Raw genomic sequence first — 20,035 nt, forward strand, 5'->3', positions numbered from 1 at the left:
ACGAGTCGGAAAAATGACGCGTACGGATGGCGTCTAGGGAAATAGATCTTGTAAAGTGATCTAGAAGATCGCGGTGTTCGAAGTTTCCGCGTGGAACGCCGCGGTTTCAGAGAATGGAACGCTGCTCTACATGCGAGCGCCATCTACCTGCTGTCGATCGATCTGCACGGTCGATAACAGGAGGTAACGATAAATTTCTGTTATGAAATAAACGACGGAAGTTTCAATATTTGATGAGGTAAAAGATTAGCTAAATTACAATTACGTTAGTCAAGTTCGAAGACGTAAACCTTCTGTAAACCTTAGCACAAAATGGCTGATTGTGGATTATGGAAAATGGTGACTGATAGTCACTCATGATTTGTTGACATAAAAGTATTGAAAAGTAATGCTTATGATATATCAAATTGAAGCTTGATACTCAATGAAAATATCTACATAAATGCACCATGGTTATTCTTAACACAAAATGGCTGCTTTTTAATTGGAATAAATAATGAACCAATGGTGTCAGATTGAAAAGAACAGACCAATACAATTTGATGACTGAAAAGTATGTCAAAAAAGCACTTATGCTATACCAAATTGAAGCTTAATGTTTAATAAAAATGACTGCATAGATGCACCATGGTTATTCTTAATACAAAATGGCTGACGTTCAAACGCAGCAAAAGAACCAAAGATTTTCAATATATCAGATTGTCCAAAGAACAGACCAATACAATTTGATGACTGAAAAGTATATCAAAAGAGCACTTATGCTATACCAAATTAAAGCTTAATGTTTAATAAAAATGACTACATAGATGCACCATGGTTATTCTTAATACAAAATGGCTGACGTTCAAACGCAGCAAAAGAACCAAAGATTTTCAATATATCAAATTGTCCAAAGAACGGACCAACATAATTTGATGACTGAAAAGTATATCAAAAGAGCACTTATGTTACATCAAATTAAAGCTTAGTATTTAATAAAAATGACTACATAGATGCACCATTGTTATCCAAAATGGCTGACTTGAAAACATAGCAAAAGAACCAAAGCAATTTCCAGTAGAATCGCCTGAAAAGTCGAATAGAATTCGATAACAAAGTATACGAAAACACCGCTTACTCATTCACAGCTTAATGAAAATGTCTGCAAAGCGCGCCACGTTCTGAATACAAAATGGCTGCCCACGAAATATCATAAACGTAACAGACGTGGAGAAAATATTTAAAAATACGAGAACGACTAATAACAGGTGAACTGTCTCGTTCATCATGTTCTAAAGACGCTGTCGAAAAACCACTACATAAAAATGTTAGATAACTTACCTTGCGTCGCCAGCTCTGCGGCGCAAAAAGAAAACAAAAAGCGATTAGATAGATGCCTAACGATCGGATTATTAAAATTAAATAGAGGAAAGAAATAGTGGATCTATCCGTTGGACATGTTCGAAGAACACTGTCTCCCTTTGTGCGATGATCCCGTAACGCGGTTACTCGCCGCGATCGAACACGCTTTTTTGCGCGCGATCCGACGTCCGGCATCGGTCTAGTCTTTTTAAACGGCGCCGGGGCTTCTCCTTCGGCCGCCACTCTAATAACGTAATCGCGTTCCCGTTTCCGTGCCGTTCGACGGCGCCAAGCGTCGCCTGGAACGAGACTACTTACTTCCCTCCGACTCGCTTTCAATCGGAACGAGAATCGCGAGAAAAACGAGAGTGGTCGAACATTCCTACGCGATGATTCTCCTAGCCTTTTCCCCTCGCGTCGCATTTCTCGGGACTTTCGATCGGTATCGGTTTGCTCACCCGCAAACTTCGATACCAACAGTTGAAACAGCTGGATATCAAAATGGCTCTTTCTCGGAACCAATCGCGTTTCGAAAGGGCGAACCAGGTGTATCGATACTTCTTGTGTACACTAGTCTATCCTCGCGTAAACACTCGATATTCGAAATTTCCTCTTGCGAGTATAGTCGAGCATTCGAGTCGTATCGAACTTCATACGAATTCCACGATAAGAGATATTTTTTATGGTATTTGTAAGACACGTGGCAATATAAGGAGAGTTCACTATACATATATTGGAGTATGTGCAATGTACGAAGCATGCTAATCTGTAACTTATAGTCTGAAAGATTTAGGAAGGTCTAAAAAATTTCTGATTTAAAAAATTCCTAAGTGACGAAAATTTCTTGGGTTACAATATTTCTGGATGCCTAGATACCTAAATTATAAAACTTCAACCTAAACCTAATCTTATAGCTATGAATTTTTAATTTCACTTTTAACTCTTTACATTTTGCTACATCATAAAATCATTAAATTACTGGATGACAATGTCGCTTGGTTAAACTCTAGCTCCATGCATCCATATACTGCGAGATCCCAATATCCTTAGATCCCAAAATATCACTAGATTCTGAAATATCCCTATAGCCCGAAATATCAGTACATCCTAAAATATCACTAGATCCCAAAATAGCCTTAGATCCCCAAATATCCTCAAGTCCCCAGATTCCAAAATATCATTAGATCTCAAAATATCATTAGATCCAAATATCCCTAGAGCCCAACATCCCTAAACCCCAATATTCCTAGATTCAAATATCCCTAAATCCCAATATCCCTAGATCCAAATATCCCTAAATCCCAATATCCTAGATCCAAAAATATCCGTAGATCCAAATATCCCTAAACCCCAATATCCCTAGATTCAAATATCCCTAAACCCCAATATTCCTAGATTCAAATATCCCTAAACCCCAATATTCCTAGATTCAAATATCCCTAAACCCCAATATTCCTAGATCCAAAAATCCCTAAACCCCAATATCCCTAGACCCCAACACCCCTAAACCCCATATCCCTAGATCCAAATATCCCTAAATCCCAATATCCTAGATCCAAAAATATCCGTAGATCCAAATATCCCTAAACCCCAATATCCCTAGATGCAAATATCCCTAAACCCCAAAATCCCTAGATCCAAAAATCCCTAAACCCCAATATTCCTAAATCCAAAAATCCCTAAACCCCAATATCCCTAGACCCCAACACCCCTAAACCCCATATCCCTAGATCCAAATATCCCTAAATCCCAATATCCTAGATCCAAAAATATTTCTTGATCCAAATATCCCTAGACCCCAATATGTGTATCTTCCTATATCCCTAGATCTCTATATCCCAATCCTCCAATCTCCCTAGATCTCCATATCCCTGTATTTCTACATAGATTGATATCTATCACTGGATACCCATATCTCTAATTAAGATAAGAGCGATAATTGTCCGTCATGAATCGTGTACAGATTAGCTTTAAATTAGATCTGACGTACGCTATTGCAACGCTATTGCACGCACCATATTTTCAAGAAACGCTGACATTTCAAGAACGCAGGATTCGAATGAAATTCGAATATGCTCGTATCAATCGTTTTATTGTTGATCACGTCGCAAGAGTGTTTATCGATATCGTAACAAGTAAAGACACAAAGGATTGTACTCACCTGGAAATGCAGTATGATGGTCCATATCAAACCAAGCGTCAACTTTGGATTCCCATCGACGATATCCTCGGCACGGATATTGACGAGCTTGATTTTCTTGTATCGCAGAAAATCAAGGGCCATCTGTACATTTTGCAGCATGTGGAAACGCATCCGACCCCTTTCTCGCGGCTAAAAGTGCGTTCACACGAAGGTCAAGGTTAATAAATGCAGACTGCGATCGTGTTTAGAATTATTCATGGCTTGTACAGTTCGAGTACTGTTCAATTTCATCACTCAGAGTGTTTCGTGTAGTTACTTAATTGTTTATAGAAGAATATGTGTCAATGCCGATCTTATTTTTTTTTCGCTAAAACATTCCTCCGGTTATTTAATTATTTGCGAAAGAATCCGTGTCATTGCCAGAAAATTGCGATACGCGTAGCGAAAGGTTTAACGTTATTACTCGCAGGTAGCGAAAGGTTTAACGCATTCGGATGGACAAACGTACTATCCATCAATTCCGGTAATTGGGGTCAAGTTGATTCTACCCCGGCAATTACGTGACGAGCATTTTCACCCTGTCGTGGATTAAGCCGAACAGTGCCAATTGTCTGGTATCTCGGACGAGTGATAATGGAACAGTATGGCGGTGAATACTTACGAGATGCTCGCCCGAGAGGACCTCCAGCAAAGAAATGAGGTTGTGCCCGTCCCGCAGGTCTTCGAACAAATCTCCTACATGTCTGCTGGCCTGTAACAACGTTTTCCCCTATGAGTACCAATAAAAAACCCCCCGATTCCCAGAAATTCTCAACTGAAAGTAATGTCAAGCGATTAAATGAAACACCAAAAAAGGGACGTCGGGAAACAACCAATAAATACTACAAGTACGTGCAAACACACGAGGATGGTATAGTACGGGACGGGGAGGTGGAATAGGCTAAACGTAGCGAACAGATAATCGCGTGCCTAGCGAAAATAAACGTGCCAAGTTGCCCGACGCGGTGCGTCACGTGCAAACGCAGCGATCGTGGCCCTCAAACTCCTGCTTAAAGTTTAAATATCGCATGAGATAACACCGTATCTTCGTATCGAGACGAGGATGAAATCAAGTTCCGTATTGCACGTCTTGGATGATTACGAAAATACAATTATTGTGGTTTGAGGTAGATTCAAGGTTTATGCATGGGCACATAAAGAATCGTAATTACTATTATCTGAATTTACTCTACATTATTTTTTCTTGAAATTTGTTCTGAGTTACCCGTTTCCAAATATTAGATTTTTTAAATGTTCAATTCTAAAATCTTAATAATTTCAAAATTTAGAAATTTATACCATTAACACGTCCTATCGAGATTCCCAGATTTTGAAATCTATAGACATGCAAATAGATCTTTGAACTGAAGAATGCTCAATTCTAGATTAAATCCCTAGATCATATATTTACAGATCACTAAATCACTTGGTCCCCAAATCTTGAGATTCTCTAATCTCTAATTTAACAAATTCTTAGATGACTAAATGCAAAGTTCCATAAATATCTAGATACCCTAATCTATATAGTCGCAATCCAGAGATCTATAAATCTCCATTATGAGGAAATCCCTAGATCTCTAAAAATTTCCACCACCTACAAGTCTCTAGATCCAAAAATCCAGAGATCTGCAAATACCTAAATTCAAAAGTTCGTAGATCCAAGAATCCTTAGATCCAAGAATCCTTAGATCCAAGGATCCCTAGATCCCCGAATCCCTAGATCCCCGAATCCCTAGATCCCCGAATCCCTAGATCCCCGAATCCCTAGATCCCCGAATCCCTAGATCCCCGAATCCCTAGATCCAAGAATCCATAGATCCAAGAATCCCTAGAACCAAGAATCCCTAGAACCAAGGATCCCTAGAACCAAGGATCCCTAGATCCCCGAATCCCTCGATCCCCGAATCCCTAGATCCCAGAATTCCTAGATCCAAGAATCCCTCGATCCCCAAATCCCTAGATCCCAGAATTCCTAGATCCAAGAATCCCTAGATCCAAGAATCCCTAGATCCAAGAATTCCTAGATCCAAGAATCCCTAGATCCCCGAATCCCTAGATTCCCGAATCCCTCGATCCCCGAATCCCTAGATCCCCGAATCCCTAGATCCAAGAATCCCTAGATCCAAGAATCCCTAGATCCAAGAATCCCTAGATTACCGAATCCCTAGATTCCCGAATCCCTCGATCCCCGAATCCCTAGATCCCAGAATTCCTAGATCCAAGAATCCCTAGATCCCAGAATTCCTAGATCCCAGAATTCCTAGATCCCTGAATCCCTAAATCCCTAAATCCCCGAATCTCTAAATCCCCGAATCCCTAAATCCCCGAATCCCTAAATCCAAGAATCCCTAACTTGCAAATTCCTAAAATCCCCAAAATTCAAACCCATCTCATCTAATTCTGGATCCACCCTTTTGCCTCTCCCTCATTAACCAACCAAATTCCATTCTAGCAACAATGTATACTCGGATCCCACCTCTGGTAATCTATTATGGTCATACAGAATCGTCTTTATGATCGCGCGTTTGCACGTCGGCTACAAAGTCATACAATCATGGCTCCTAATTCTCGGTAAAGGAAGCAGGAAGTATCGGGTTAAACGTGTATACGGTACGTGTACAGTAACGGTCATATAAAACGAAGAAAACGAGTCACGGGTTTTCTTGGAGCATGCGAAAATCCCTTGTAACATTGGCAATGGTCGTTAACGACAACTGCGGTTAGACTTACAGTAGGGGAACAGCATGGCTGGTTGTTCACAAGGACGCACACGTGCAGGCACGTGTAAGTCTGAAAAAAACATTGATTGACAAACAGGAGCACGATGTGTAATTGTTTTATTACCGGAGCCTGAAATCTGACCGAACGGTAGCTGCCGATCGCGTCTCAACGAGCAACGTCTCGGTGCTAATTCGACTCTAAAGACTCGAAGACGCAGGTGCATGAACGTACTTTATTCAGAACAGAGATTCGCAAGTGCAATTTTTATGGACGTTCTATTTCTGTAATTAACGAGTTATGCAATCATGGAATTTTAGCGATGGTTGTGATAACCGCTTTCTCTTTCGAAATAGAAACTCAAATATTGGAGTATATTCTGCAATTTTTTAGATATGTTCTGCAAACTCGTAGTAGATAGATGTAAATTTATCGTACAGATCTTTAACAAAATTTTGCTTCTTGCAAAAATGTTCATGCACATATATTTTCGAATACGTTTCGCTACCGTCGGTCATACAGAACGAGTGATCCTCTATTGGCATGCGAACACAAAAGCACGGGAATAATGATCCCGTTAGCGAACAGTTTGCTAGGTTTTAAGCGGGATAATCCTGAACTGCATGTCAATTCTTAGAAGGTGAAATCTAGAACAAAGGAAGGGTCTAACACTGAACATCTAACTTACAAACCTCAGGAATATTTCCAGACACAGTTTAAAGAACAAAGTCCAGAATTCTACGGTTCTAGATTTACGTCCTAAACTATCGACATGCAATTAGAGATTATCGTCGAAACTAACGCGCGTCGAATCACTCGTTTCGGTGTATAATACGCGAGGAGAAATCGGTTAGAGGGAAAAGATTCGTACCTTGACGTACTTCCAGTGCTGCGGTAAGCGTAAGGATCGAAAGAATCGTGATTAGCAATATCTTACAATAGATCTTATGTAATTCGCAGATATCTGGGTGGAACAATCGATGCGTTGTCGCGAGCGAAACGTACATATACGTCTGTCTGTCACGCCGAGTGTAACGACGCTTTCAACTATTCTCGGGCGAGAGTAAAACGAAAGTAAAACGATGCACGTATACATACGAGAAGGAAGATCGAATCACGGTGTTTTTGCAGCTACGCTCGGGACAACGACCGATCAGGGATCGAAATTGCGTAAACGAGAAAAACGCGTACGGTCGATGGGCGATCGATTTTATTGGGGAACGTGATTAGCTATCAATGGGCGATGTTTTATTGTAACGATTTAAGTTCGATCGTGATTTTGTTGGAAATCTGATTGGGAGCAAGTGGATGTGGGTACTATGTGGACTGGGTACATTGCTGGAGTAAGTGTTAAGGATTTGAGTTAGAATTTTGAAAGGTTATTTGAACAGTAAAGATGAGGATATTTCGGGATTTTCAAATTCTTGTTGGCTGGACTATCTACCTTAAAAAAAGTGCTGAACTAAAATTCGAATTATATTAACCTAACCTCAGCATCATCATTAAATACTAATATTAATTATCAACGTCGTTGCGACCTCGATCCACCTGCTATTTCAGGTCCCGAAGCCGAGCAGAATCTTCCATGCTAAGAGCACGGCGAAGAATCGCGGAATGCCTTTATTCAACGCCTCGGAATTCATGAGCATCTGGATGTTACTTCAGCGGACCATTTCCTGGCACCAAATGGTTACGCAATTGTCTACGATGCGTCATGAAGCATGCACTCACACTTGAGCTATTGCCGCGTTCATTTTTTCTCATTCTCCCTCTCTGGAGGTTCTATGCAACATCTCCGTAGCGGCTTCTAACTGACTGACTTCTCGATTGCCTACCTGCGTACCTGACTGCCTACTTATCCACCTACTTATCGAGGCAAGAGGTGGTAAATCGGGAACGTCGTCCACAGGAGAACGTTTCCGAATAAGGTCAGAGTTACGAGAGGAAAGGTGGGCGCTCGGAATCGAGCAGGTAGGTAGCCAACAGAACCAGTACCGAGCGACGCGCAAACACGCAGTACCGTTCGCCGTATTACCCTGGAATCCATTACCGAGACGAAGTCGGTCGAACTGGCTCTCCTCGTCACCGTCTACCTCGACAACTCTCTTCACCTACATTTGTGTGAGTGCAAACTTCGCCACGAGGGTGGTTTCGGAGAAAGTAGACTAAACGGTACGGATAACTGACCGCTCGCTATCGGCTGTACAGATAACTGATCGCCAACTAGTGGCGGCATAAACTGATCGCTTGCTAACGGCTGCACAGATAACTGGACACTCGTTGCCGTCTGTGTGAATGACTGACTGCTCGCTATCGGCTGCACAGATAACTGACTGTTCGCTGTCAGCAGGACAGATAACTGATCGCCAACTAGTGGCGGCATAAACTGATCGCTCGCTAACGGCTGCACAGATAACTGGTCACTCGTTGCCGTCTGTGTGGATGACTGCTCGGTATCGGCTACACAGATAACTGACTGCTCGCTGTCGGCAGGACAGATAACTGACCGCCAACTAGCGGCTGTGATAACTGATTGTTCGATACCGGCGCAGATACTCATTAGTCACTATACTATGCCAAAATTTGATTTGTATCTTGTGTCTGCTTGAAGCTGTAGTTGCAGTGAATGAGTTTTTGGACGAATAGTGTGGAGAATTCACTTATCTTCTTCTTCTAGTAATAGTGGTTGAAATAATTATTTTAATATGTAGAACTGCTGCTATCAATTATCGATTGTTTAATATTGTTTAAACTCAGTTTTATTTAAATTTTGGACTGTTAGTAGATGAAACTGTATTGTGGTTAGGTTAAATTAGGGCTAAGTTAGGTTAAGTCAAAGTTACGTTTTGTTCACAAGATTAGAGGTTAGATCCAAGTTTATTAAATTAGTATTATATTAAATTACGGTTACACTCTATTAGGTGTACGATAGATCTATATTAGATTAATGCTAGTTAGGTTGAATTTCATCATTCATATCCATTTATTCTCGATTGAGCTACAACGGTAGTTGAATCTAATTCCTAGGAAAAGTAATTAGATCTGAAGGATAAAATTACGTGCATTCTATGTCAGTCACTTTACTCGTCTTAATTAAATCTTTAACAATATTACCGATATATTGAATTATCGGCATTTCGATATTATCGACGTTTGTCGATGACATTATCGATAACAGCAGCTCTAATACACAACACGTAACAAGCCTAACTCGTTGCGATAGAACACGCAGATATACAACATGGAGCAATACAACGTGCTCAGCAGGTGAACTATCGCATTCATCGGTCACAATAGAATATCGACCTTTTAATATATCGTAAATCTCCTGAGAGTGCGTCACTAACGCACGCGGAAAAATGTGGCAATATAACGAGACTTCGTATGTGCACCTTGCAAATAATCTCATTTTAACAAATACTGATGTGATTATTTTTAAACATTGCAAGACATCAATTTCTTCATTGCTATCTCTTTTTTATAAACTTTCGACGGTGTTATAAATAGATGCTGAGGTCGAGGAGCTAACATAAAAATATAACGATGAATCTATAAATCTTGAAATTTATCACTGTTCAATAAACGTCAATATAATTATCTCAAGATTTACGTAATTCGTTACTTCACGAATCTTTTAAAATTTGCAAAACAAATTCGTTAATGTTAATCAGCTACCATTTCTGTCGCAGCATTTTCAAAGTGTGGCAATATAACGAGATTCAATCTATGAAACTTATAATGCACTGCAACAGGCTATATTTGTTTCAAAATTTATGTAATTCGTTGCTTTAGAAATCTTTGAATTATTGCTAAACAGATTGGTTTAACCAAAGGAGTTAATTAACGTAACAAAGAGTGGCAATATAACGAGAATCAATCTATGAAGCTTATGGGGCACTGCATTTTAACAGGCTATATTTGTTTCAAAATTTATGTAATTCGTTGCTTTAGAAATCTTTGAATCACTGCTAAGCAGATTGGTTTAACAAAAGGAGTTAACTAACGTAACAAAGAGCGGCAATATAAGGAGAGTCAATCTATACAGCTTATAATGCACTGCATCTCAACAGGCTATATTTGTTTCAAAGTTTATGTAATTCGTTGCTTTACAATTCTTTGAATGATTGCTAAACAAATTGGTTTAACAAAAGGAGTTAATTAACGTAACAAAGAGTGGCAATATAATGAGAGTCAATCTATGAAGCTTATGATGCACTGCATCTCAACAGGCTATATTTGTTTCAAAGTTTATGTAATTCGTTGCTTTACAATTCTTTGAATCATTGCTAAACAAATTGGTTTAACAAAAGGAGTTAACTAACGTAACAAAGAGTGGCAATATAACGAGAGTCAATCTATACAGCTTATAATGCACTGCATCTCAACAGGCTATATTTGTTTCAAAGTTTACGTAATTCGTTGCTTTACAATTCTTTGAATCATTGCTAAACAAAAGTGGAACTACCATAACAAATAGTGGCAATATAACGAGAGTCAAACTCATTCGCTGCATTTGAAGACGCTATACTTGAAAATAACTCGTTTAATTGCAATTTCATTAACGTTAATCAACGTTGTGTATAATTTTTGGCAGGCGCCGAAATGGAAGCTGAGGTCGAGGAGCTAACTAACATAAGAAGAAAAGAGTCTCGATAACCCTTGAAGTGCTAGCCGAGTTATACTGGCCGCTTACGAACACCTTCAACCTTGCATCCTCTCTTCTCCTTTCTCCTTGGACCGCTGACTTTGCATACGGCCACAACGTAACGAGAAAGCAATGCGAAGAATTTATCTCGTCTCGATTTATCATTGAACGTGTGCCTCCGTCTCTCTCCCTCGATCGTGTACTCTTTTGGTTATTCTTTTTCCTTTTCGAACACAACAGAAGGAGCGTCATCGTCGTTTCGCGAGCCTCGGATCAAGAAGAAACGAGAGTCACCGGCGAGATCAAGGCTAACGTGTCTCGAGTTGCAAGAATTGTTCGCGGTCGCGTGCCGCATCGTCGTCGGGCGTCGGCGTCGTTGGTCGTCGACGACGCGGTTGTGGTCAAACGTGCTCGTCGGGGCCATTAACACGCACGCCGCCGGTTTCGTCATCGCCGTCAGAATCGCCGCTGGCATCTCGCTGACGAGCAATCGACGTCGGAATAGACGCTGGCATCTCGTCGGAGGCGAACGTCGTTTTTTCATCGGGCGTCACGTGTTCGCTCGAGAATGCGCGAGACGCAGAACAGTGGCGGTGTTTGTTCGGAACGAGTCGTCGACGACGGTACTTCGAATCTCATTAATCAAATTACGCTGCAAGAAAACAGCTTCCCCTTCCTAGGAGCAGGAAACTTCGACCAGCCAGGTGTTTTGATCGACGTTGCAACTGATAATTATGGACGATACAATTTTCTTGGTACACGTAACTACGCGTCGTTAACAACGCGATTCACGGAGCTCTAATCGATCCCGAGATCTTTGTACACTACTTTAGAACTTCGTGGATACATTGTGAAGGGGAAATTGGAAGATGAAGGAGGTTGTAATTAGTTGATGGAAATTGAGGGTGATAAGAACGTGACTGTGGGTAAAGTTTGCTCGATGCAAAAGTCACTATAAAAGATACAATAGCTTTTTACTCGGTGAAATTTAAATACCGATTCAAATCACTGGTTTATTAACACGGACCATTATTTTCTCTGATAGACCCTTGTATACCTAGTTAAAAGAAAGAAGGGACACGTATCGAAACACAATTATAGCAACCGATTTTCTCGATTTCACCTACTCGATTTCTTGCGTACGTTACCATGTATAGCCATCGCGTGAAATACCCCTCCTGGAAGGGATTATGCTCGACCCACGCATGCAACCTACATGGACAGACAGGAGCAGAAACGTCCCCTATATCGTTTACGTATGTGGTTACGAAACAGCTGGTTGTCACGGCGTTGCGCCTCGCTGGCTCTCCTCGTATGTTCCTACATATCAGGTGTTTCGATACTCTCTCGCCTTCGACTCCACCAGCCCGTGGCCTCCTACTATTGTGTACTTACTAAGGTCGCTCTAAAATTAGGATCGGTTCGATACTTTGAAGGAAGGGCCTGGGGACTAGCCTTCTAGGAGGAACACCCATCGTATAAATTCGAGGAACGGTTTTTAATCGCGAGTTAAGAGATTATGGTCGTAAGGAAATCGATACGGAGAAGGTGTAAGTAGGTTAAAGACGACTCGGATATAGGAGATTCGCGGTATATTGAGCTGGTATGAAGACGCGTTACATGTTGTAAGACTATGCGTTGAAAGACCACCTGTTATATTGCCACGCGTCGAATTGTCACGCATTATATTGCCGTCAGTTGAATCACTGCGCGTGGAATTAGCTCGCGTTATATCGCCACGCGTTGAATTGCTGCGCGTTATATTACCACGCGTCGAATTACTGCGCGTTGTATCACCACGCGTGGAGTTACTGCGCGTTATATCGCCACGCTTGGAGTTACTCCGCGTTATATTGCCACGCTTGGAGTTACTGCGCGTTATATTGCCACGCGTGGAGTTACTGCGCGTTATATTGCCACGCGTGGAGTTACTGCGCGTTATATCGCCACGCGTGGAGTTACTGCGCATTATATCGCCACGCGTGGAGTTACTGCGCGTTATATCGCCACGCGTGGAATTACTACGTATTATATCGCCACGCGTGGAGTTACTGCGCGTTATATTGCCACACGTGGAGTTACTGCGCGTTATATTGCCACGCGTGGAGTTACTGCGCGTTATATCGCCACGCGTGGAGTTACTGCGTATTATATCGCCACCCGTGAAGTTACTGCGCGTTATATCGCCACGCGTGGAATTACTACGCATTATATCGCCACGCGTGGAGTCACTGCGTGTTATATTGCCACACGTGGAGTTACTGCGCGTTATATCGCCACGCGTGGAGTTACTGCGCGTTATATCGCCACGCGTGGAATTATTATGCGTTATATCGCCACCTATTGAGTTACTGCACGTTATATTGCCACCTGTGGAATTGCTACGTATTATATCGTCACGCGTCGAGTTCCTGCGCGTTATATCACCACGCGTCGAGTTATTGCGCGTTATATCGCCACGCGTCGAGTTACTGCGCGTTATATCGCCACGCGTTACATTGCAACGTGCCGTATTCCCACACGTTGCATCGTCACGTATTGAATTATTATGCGTTGTATCGTCACGCATGGAATTACCATAAGTTATATTGCCTCGCGTTATATTGCAACGTGCCGAATTATTACGAATCGTATCGCCAATCAGCACATGTTTGATGTGTGAAAATTTTGACGAACACAACATATTACCAACTGCAAGAATTCCCTTTCCTGCATCCCCATTTATGGCAATGTAACAAGAGTCCTCTGAAACTCACTTCAAAATTGATATTCGACAATTCTTAAAATAACGATCAACTCTGACAAAACCTACACGATAAACGGAATACGCCCATCGACCGAACAACGTTGAAAACGTTCGAAACGTTTCGAGGAGGTCACCTTACCTTTTTCAGATGCTTGTTCACCCATTTGGTAAATGTTTTCTTTTGGATCGCGTCTCGTTCGTCTGCAATCACAAAGAGACAAACGTTAATAGGCTAACTTAATATCGGTTCGGAAAACAAAACAATCATACAACCTCGTAAATTTCGTTTAACTGCAACGTAATTACGTATTGATCTTTGATCGATACTCGTACGTTAAATCGCGGTGTAATTGACTTGTTCGTTCGCGTTATCATTCGGCACACCAGCCGCGAACCTACACGGACAAACACAGCCATCAAACAAGTCCAAGCAATCCGGATAGACGGACAGGCAGACGGACAGGTAGGTGGTTGAACAGATAGGTAATAGTAAAGTAGGTAGGTAGGTAAATGGGTACGTGGGTAGACAGGTAGGTGACGAAAACAGTCGATTCGTGCAGGTATACGTGCCTTAAAAATTTGTCAAATATATTCTGTTAAGTGAACGTAAAGGTTCCCTTTTCTATCACCGGTTAGTTCCCATTCGAAAGCGCCGGTATAACGTTAGTGTAGTGAAACAAATTATTTCTATAATCTAGAAATTTTGCAAAAATTGGTACTTGGAAAATTTGGAATTTTGGGAATTTTTGTTTAAGAGGAAATTTGGGGATTTTGGGGATTTTTATTTAGGGGGGAATTTAGGGATTTCGGGGATTTTCATTTAGGGAGGAATTTAGGGATTTTGGGGATTTTTATTTAAGGGGGAATTAGGGAATTTGGGATATGGGGAATTTGGGATTTAGGGAATTTGGGATTTGGGATTTGGGGAATTTAGGATTTGGGGAATTTGGGATTCGGGGAATTTGGGATTTGGGGAATTTGGGATTTGGGGAATTTGGGATTTGGGGAATTTGGGATTTGGGGAATTTGGGATTTGGGGAATTTGGGATTTGGGGAATTTGGGATTTGGGGAATTTGGGATTTGGGGAATTTGGGATTTGGGGAATTTGGAATTTGGGGAATTTGGGATTTAGGGAATTTGGGATTTGGGGAATTTGGGATTCGGGAAATTTGAGATTCGGGGAATTTGGGATTTGGGGAATTTGGGATTCGGGAAATTTGGAACTTGGGGAATTTGGGATTTGGAGAATTTGGAACTTGGGGAATTTGGAACATGGTGAATTGGGAATTTGGGGAATTTGGGATTTGGGGAATTTGGGAATTCGGGAATTTGGGAATTTGGGATTTGGGGAATTTGGGATTCGGAGAATTTGAGACTTGGGGAATTTGGGATTTGGAGAATTTGGAACTTGGGGAATTTGAAATTTGGGGAATTTGGAACTTGGGGAATTTGGAACTTGGGGAATTTGGAACTTGGGGAATTTGGAACTTGGGAAATTTGGAACTTGGGGAATTTGGAACTTGAGGAATTTGGAATTTGAGAAATTTGGAACTTGGGGAATTTGGAACTTGGGGAATTTGGAACTTGGGGAATTTGGAATTTGGAGAATTTGGGATTTGGGAAATTTGGAACTTGGGGAATTTAGAATATGGGGAATTTAGAATGTGGTGAATTTGGAATTTGGGGAATTTGGAATTTAGGAAATTTTGAACTTGGGGAATTCAGAATTTGAAAATTTGAGATCTTAAAAATTCAGACATTGTCAAGTTCACATATACGCACTTCTTTAAAGCACACAAAAAATGTTCAGTTCTCCCTTGATAATAGTACAACTACTAAGATTAATTTTTGAATACGACACTCTGTATATGGTTCAATACGTCCTCGTATACGACAGCATTTAAATCCTGCTAATAGGAGAAGAGTGACAAAGTAATTGCTACAGGAAATAGTATGCATACAATGCCACCTTAAACATAATGGCGAACCGCTTTGGCGTATACCTGGTAGAAAGGTCTCTAATTCCCAACCTGCGCCTTTGTTTCACAACCTCTGCCCTAAGCGCCTGATCCATAATAAAGCAAAAGCATTCGTTCTATTTCCAGCCACGGCAAGTGCCATTTCCTGTGTATACTTAATCCTTAACAACCTTACAAACTTCATTCAAGAAATGCTAACTTTACACGGTTACTCCTAGCAATATCCGACAAACAACTGATTTTAAACGTTCAAGAATAGGATGTTCTACATGTATGCTTTAGCAATCATTTTTTATTACTTTTTATTGAAAATGGTGCTGTAGACAAAGTACTAAAATACTGCAATTATAATCTATTTATAAAAGATCTGTTTATTATTCTAAAGATTATTGAGCTGTTTGTTGGCAAGTATAGTTATAGACTTTTATGGAATACTGAATACATATTGTATTTCCAAAATGATCAATTTTATAAAGTACATGTTCTAATGACATACAGAATCAAAGAATACATCTAATGATATATATTAAAATTAATTTCCATATGTTGATAAATATGACTCTTTCCAAACGACTACATCCTTGTTTAACAAAACAAGGTTGAACTAATAAAAATTTTATTTAAAGAGGCATATTAAAAATTCAGACTAGTGAACGGTGAAGATAAAAGGTCTGTAAGTTGGTTAGAAATGGTATACTAATTGCTATCGGAACATCAATTGCCAGTTGGACAATGTAATACGAGTTAACAAGTTCGACGACACTCGAAGTTAATCAAGTGGGAGGCGTCCGTGCTCCCGGGCAATTAATTACCATCGATTATTTGATTCCATCTAGCTAGTCCTCGTTAAGAAACAGTTATCGACGACCGACTTCGAAACTAAGCCTACGAATTAACCCCTTCTCTAGGAATCAAGAAATACTTTGGAACATCTGCGCATTGAACTGTATAGGTAACTTGGGGCACGTGGAAACTTGCTGTGGGATATAGGTGATTTATGACGTGTATAAGTAGAATATATTTTGGAGTCATGTTCAAGATGATTAATCAATATTAAAATCGGTATTAGAACTATGTTTGTGAGGTAGAGTTCATTTTGTGTTATTTGGAGAATTTGGGGAATTTTGGGGGATTGGGGAATTTTGGGATTTGGGGAATTATAGGGTTCGGGGAATTTTGGGATTTGGGGAATTTGGGATTTGGGGAATTTGGGATTTGGGGAATTTGGGATTTGGGGAAATTTGGGATTTTGGGAACTTTGGAATTTGGGGAACTTTGAGATTTGGGGAATTTGGGGGTTTGGAAAAATTTAGGGTTTAGGGAATTTTGGGATTTGGGAAATTTGGGATTTGGGAAATTTGGGATTTGGGGAATTTTGGGATTTTGGGAACTTTGGAATTTGGGGAACTTTGAGGTTTGGGGAATTTGGGGGTTTGGAAAATTTTAGGGTTTAGGGAATTTAGAATTTGGGGAATTTGGAATTTGGGGAATTTGGAATTTGGTGAATTTGGAATTCGGTGAATTTGAAATTTGGAGAATTTGGAATTTGGGGAATTTGGAATTTGGGGAATTTGGAATTTGGGGAATTTGGTGAATTTGGAATTTTGTGAATTTGGAATTTTGTGAATTTGGAATTTGGTGAATTTGAAATTTGGGGAATTTGGAATTTGGTGAATTTGGAATTTTGTGAATTTGGAATTTTGTGAATTTGGAATTTGGGGAATTTGGAATTTCGTGAATTTGGAACTTGGTGAATTTGGAACTTGGTGAATTTGGAACTTGGTGAATTTGGAACTTGGTGAATTTGGAACTTGGTGAATTTGGAACTTGGTGAATTTGGAATTTGGTGAATTTGGAATTTGGTGAATTTAGAATTTGGTGAACTTGGAATTTACTAAATTTGGAATTTGGTGAATTTGGAATTTGGTACATAAGAATATTAAAATCTAGGGATTTGTCAGTTCCAGAATCTGAGGACAGTGAAATTATAGAATATAGAAATTTGGAAGTCCAAATATTCATGAGTCTAGGAATTTATGTATATATGTATTTTATGGAACTTTTATTTCAGTGACCCCAGGAATTTAACAAGCTAGGAATATAAAAACTCAAGATTCCATGAGACTTGGAAGCTAGAAATCTAAGAAATTTCCATTCTAACTATCCCAAGGCATAAATTCATAAAAAAAGAGCAATAATAAGAACATAAAGAAATAACAATTAACATATTTATATACATGATTTCTTTTCTTTCAGAGCCCAGCACCAGACCCAAATGCTCTGATGTCCCTGTACCCATCTATAGCAGCAATTAGGCCCAGCAACTATAGCAGCACTTTCAAAGGAATATCACAAATCCCTATTCATGGTTTTGAATGAAACTTAGCGAGTTTATAGGGGTGATCCGTGACAAGAATAACGGTATGCTTCGTTCGTGCCTAGTCTCCCTTTGAAGGCGTGAAAAACTAAGTTTAGAATCAAACAGACACTCCCACTTGTTCACACATACCTCTTAAAAGGTACACACGGCGGACAATATTTTAAATGTGTCTGATGGTACACGTACTCGTTCGAAGTTGAAAATTATTTTACTTCAAAGACAATTTTGATTAAACGACTTCAATTGTTATTAATTTTGTGCTGTTTTGGTAAGTTGACTTGTGACGCACTGGTGACACACTGGTGACGCACCGATGACGTACTCGTGGGACACTCGTGACGCACCGATGACGCACGTGTGGGGCACTCGTGACGCACTCGTGGGACCCTCGTGACGCACTGGTGACCCACTCGTGGGACACTGGTGACACACTAGTGACGCACTCGTGGGACATTCGTGACGCACTGGTGACGCATTAGTGACGCACTCGTGGGACCCTCGTGACGCACTGGTGACCCACTCGTGGGACACTGGTGACACACTAGTGACGCACTCGTGGGACATTCGTGACGCACCGGTGACGCACTCGTGACGCACAGATGACGCACTCGTGGGACACTCGTGACGCACTGGTGACGCATTAGTGACCCACTCGTGACGCACCGGTGACGCACTCATGACCCACTCGTGGGACACTGGTGACACACTAGTGACGCACTCGTGGGACATTCGTGACGCACCGGTGACGCACTCGTGGGACACTCGTGACGCACAGATGACGCACTCGTGGGACACTCGTGACGCACTGAGCTGTGATCAACTTTACTCGAATTTTGAATATTCTTCAATTTGTACTTCAAGTCCAATAATTTGTGTAATCAATGATTGTACAATATTGACACAACATTTCGACTTGCTTTATATTTTAATATTGCAATTATTAAACTGCGATTATTTAATTCTGACCGACCTGTATCTTGCAACAGAAAAATAAAGAATTCTAAAAAATAAAGTATACTAAACGAACATACGTCACAAGGTACGACGTGAACAAATTTGTTAAATCCCTCGATAGTACAAGACTTCCAAAGATAAGAAACGGGAATCTGTTTGAACAGTTTCGTAACGAGTTTCACAATTCTTGAAAATTCGGACTAATAAAACAGCCATTATACGTAAGCGTTAAAAATAAAAGCATATATTCTAATCGACGTGACAAGGCACTCTCTGGTAATCGGCTTAATCGAACTTCGTCAGAGCCGGTAATCGAGAACGACACCTCGAAGAGTGGCATACCGAGGAGATAAATTGGGACAACGAGGACACATCTGTCCCCACAAGGAGGATAATAGGAACGGGATGAAATCACGACGCGTGACAATCGGAAAATTACGTGCTGGTGACATAAATTATTTTCGGATAAGCGTTTCGGCCAAGGAATTTTTGTATTATTCCGCAAGCGAGCTGACGTGCGTGGACAAAAGACTCGTTTTGCGAAAACGATTCGAATGGAAATGTTGCCTTATTGCGCGACGAGAGTGTTGACTTTTGTGATCCACGAGGTATTAGACACACAAAGACACTTCAAAAATAGTTAGTCAGTGCTTGGGAGACATATACACCAAAATGTTGTAGTTTAACTTCTATACTTTGATAAGCGTGGAACTTTTTAGATCGGACCTAAATATATCTTGTAGGAATCTAAAAATGTCCACTGTATTTTTGAGCAATTAGATTTTATTCGAATCTAGAATTTTTCATTTAAATTTTTCTAAAAAAAATCCTAAAATAAATACTACATATGCTACTTTTTTTTAATATGTCTTATTTTTTTGATACACGAGTAAAATAAAAATTAATCAATCTTTAATAGAGTAATAAAATTTCATTGCACTTTTTTTTTAAATATGTTGAATTAAATATAAATTTTTATTTATACTGTGTATATATTACTGTAGGTGTATATGTCCAAAAGGAAAAAAAAAAAACAAAAAAAGGGGGAAAAATATTCAAACTCGAAGCGTGTCAGACATCTCTGGTATC

General features: G+C 40.3%; 1 protein-coding gene and 1 long non-coding RNA gene across 37 annotated transcripts in view; one reads left to right on the plus strand and one right to left on the minus strand.

The window, feature by feature from the left end:
* shot (dystonin-like protein short stop) overlaps positions 1-20,035 on the minus strand; it is a 105,072-nt gene that overhangs the window by 62,414 nt on the left and 22,623 nt on the right. For 23 of the 35 annotated variants that reach the window (XR_013038698.1, XR_013038697.1, XM_076533396.1 and 20 more), the window contains exons 3-7: positions 13,772-13,833; positions 7,113-7,130; positions 6,254-6,313; positions 4,146-4,235; positions 3,503-3,673 (exon numbers count right to left, since the gene is read on the minus strand). Coding sequence is in view for 33 of the 35 variants with exons in the window: in XM_076533396.1 (XP_076389511.1) it covers positions 3,503-3,673; positions 4,146-4,235; positions 6,254-6,313; positions 7,113-7,130; positions 13,772-13,833 (401 nt within the window). In the remaining 2 variants the exon portion in view is untranslated. The remainder of the gene's footprint in view (positions 1-3,502; positions 3,674-4,145; positions 4,236-6,253; positions 6,314-7,112; positions 7,131-13,771; positions 13,834-20,035) is intronic. The other 12 variants (XM_076533404.1, XM_076533399.1, XM_076533401.1 and 9 more) reach the window with 2 other exon arrangements.
* On the plus strand, positions 6,713-19,683 carry LOC143264770 (uncharacterized). 2 transcript variants are annotated; one of them, XR_013038702.1, is made up of 3 exons: positions 6,713-8,362; positions 11,127-11,641; positions 17,869-19,683. It is a non-coding gene; the product is annotated as an uncharacterized LOC143264770 (long non-coding RNA). The 2 variants fall into 2 exon arrangements; XR_013038703.1 differs by having other exon boundaries at positions 11,127-11,509.

Source organism: Megachile rotundata, chromosome 7 (assembly GCF_050947335.1).
Source record: "Megachile rotundata isolate GNS110a chromosome 7, iyMegRotu1, whole genome shotgun sequence".
NCBI lineage: Eukaryota > Metazoa > Arthropoda > Insecta > Hymenoptera > Megachilidae > Megachile > Megachile rotundata.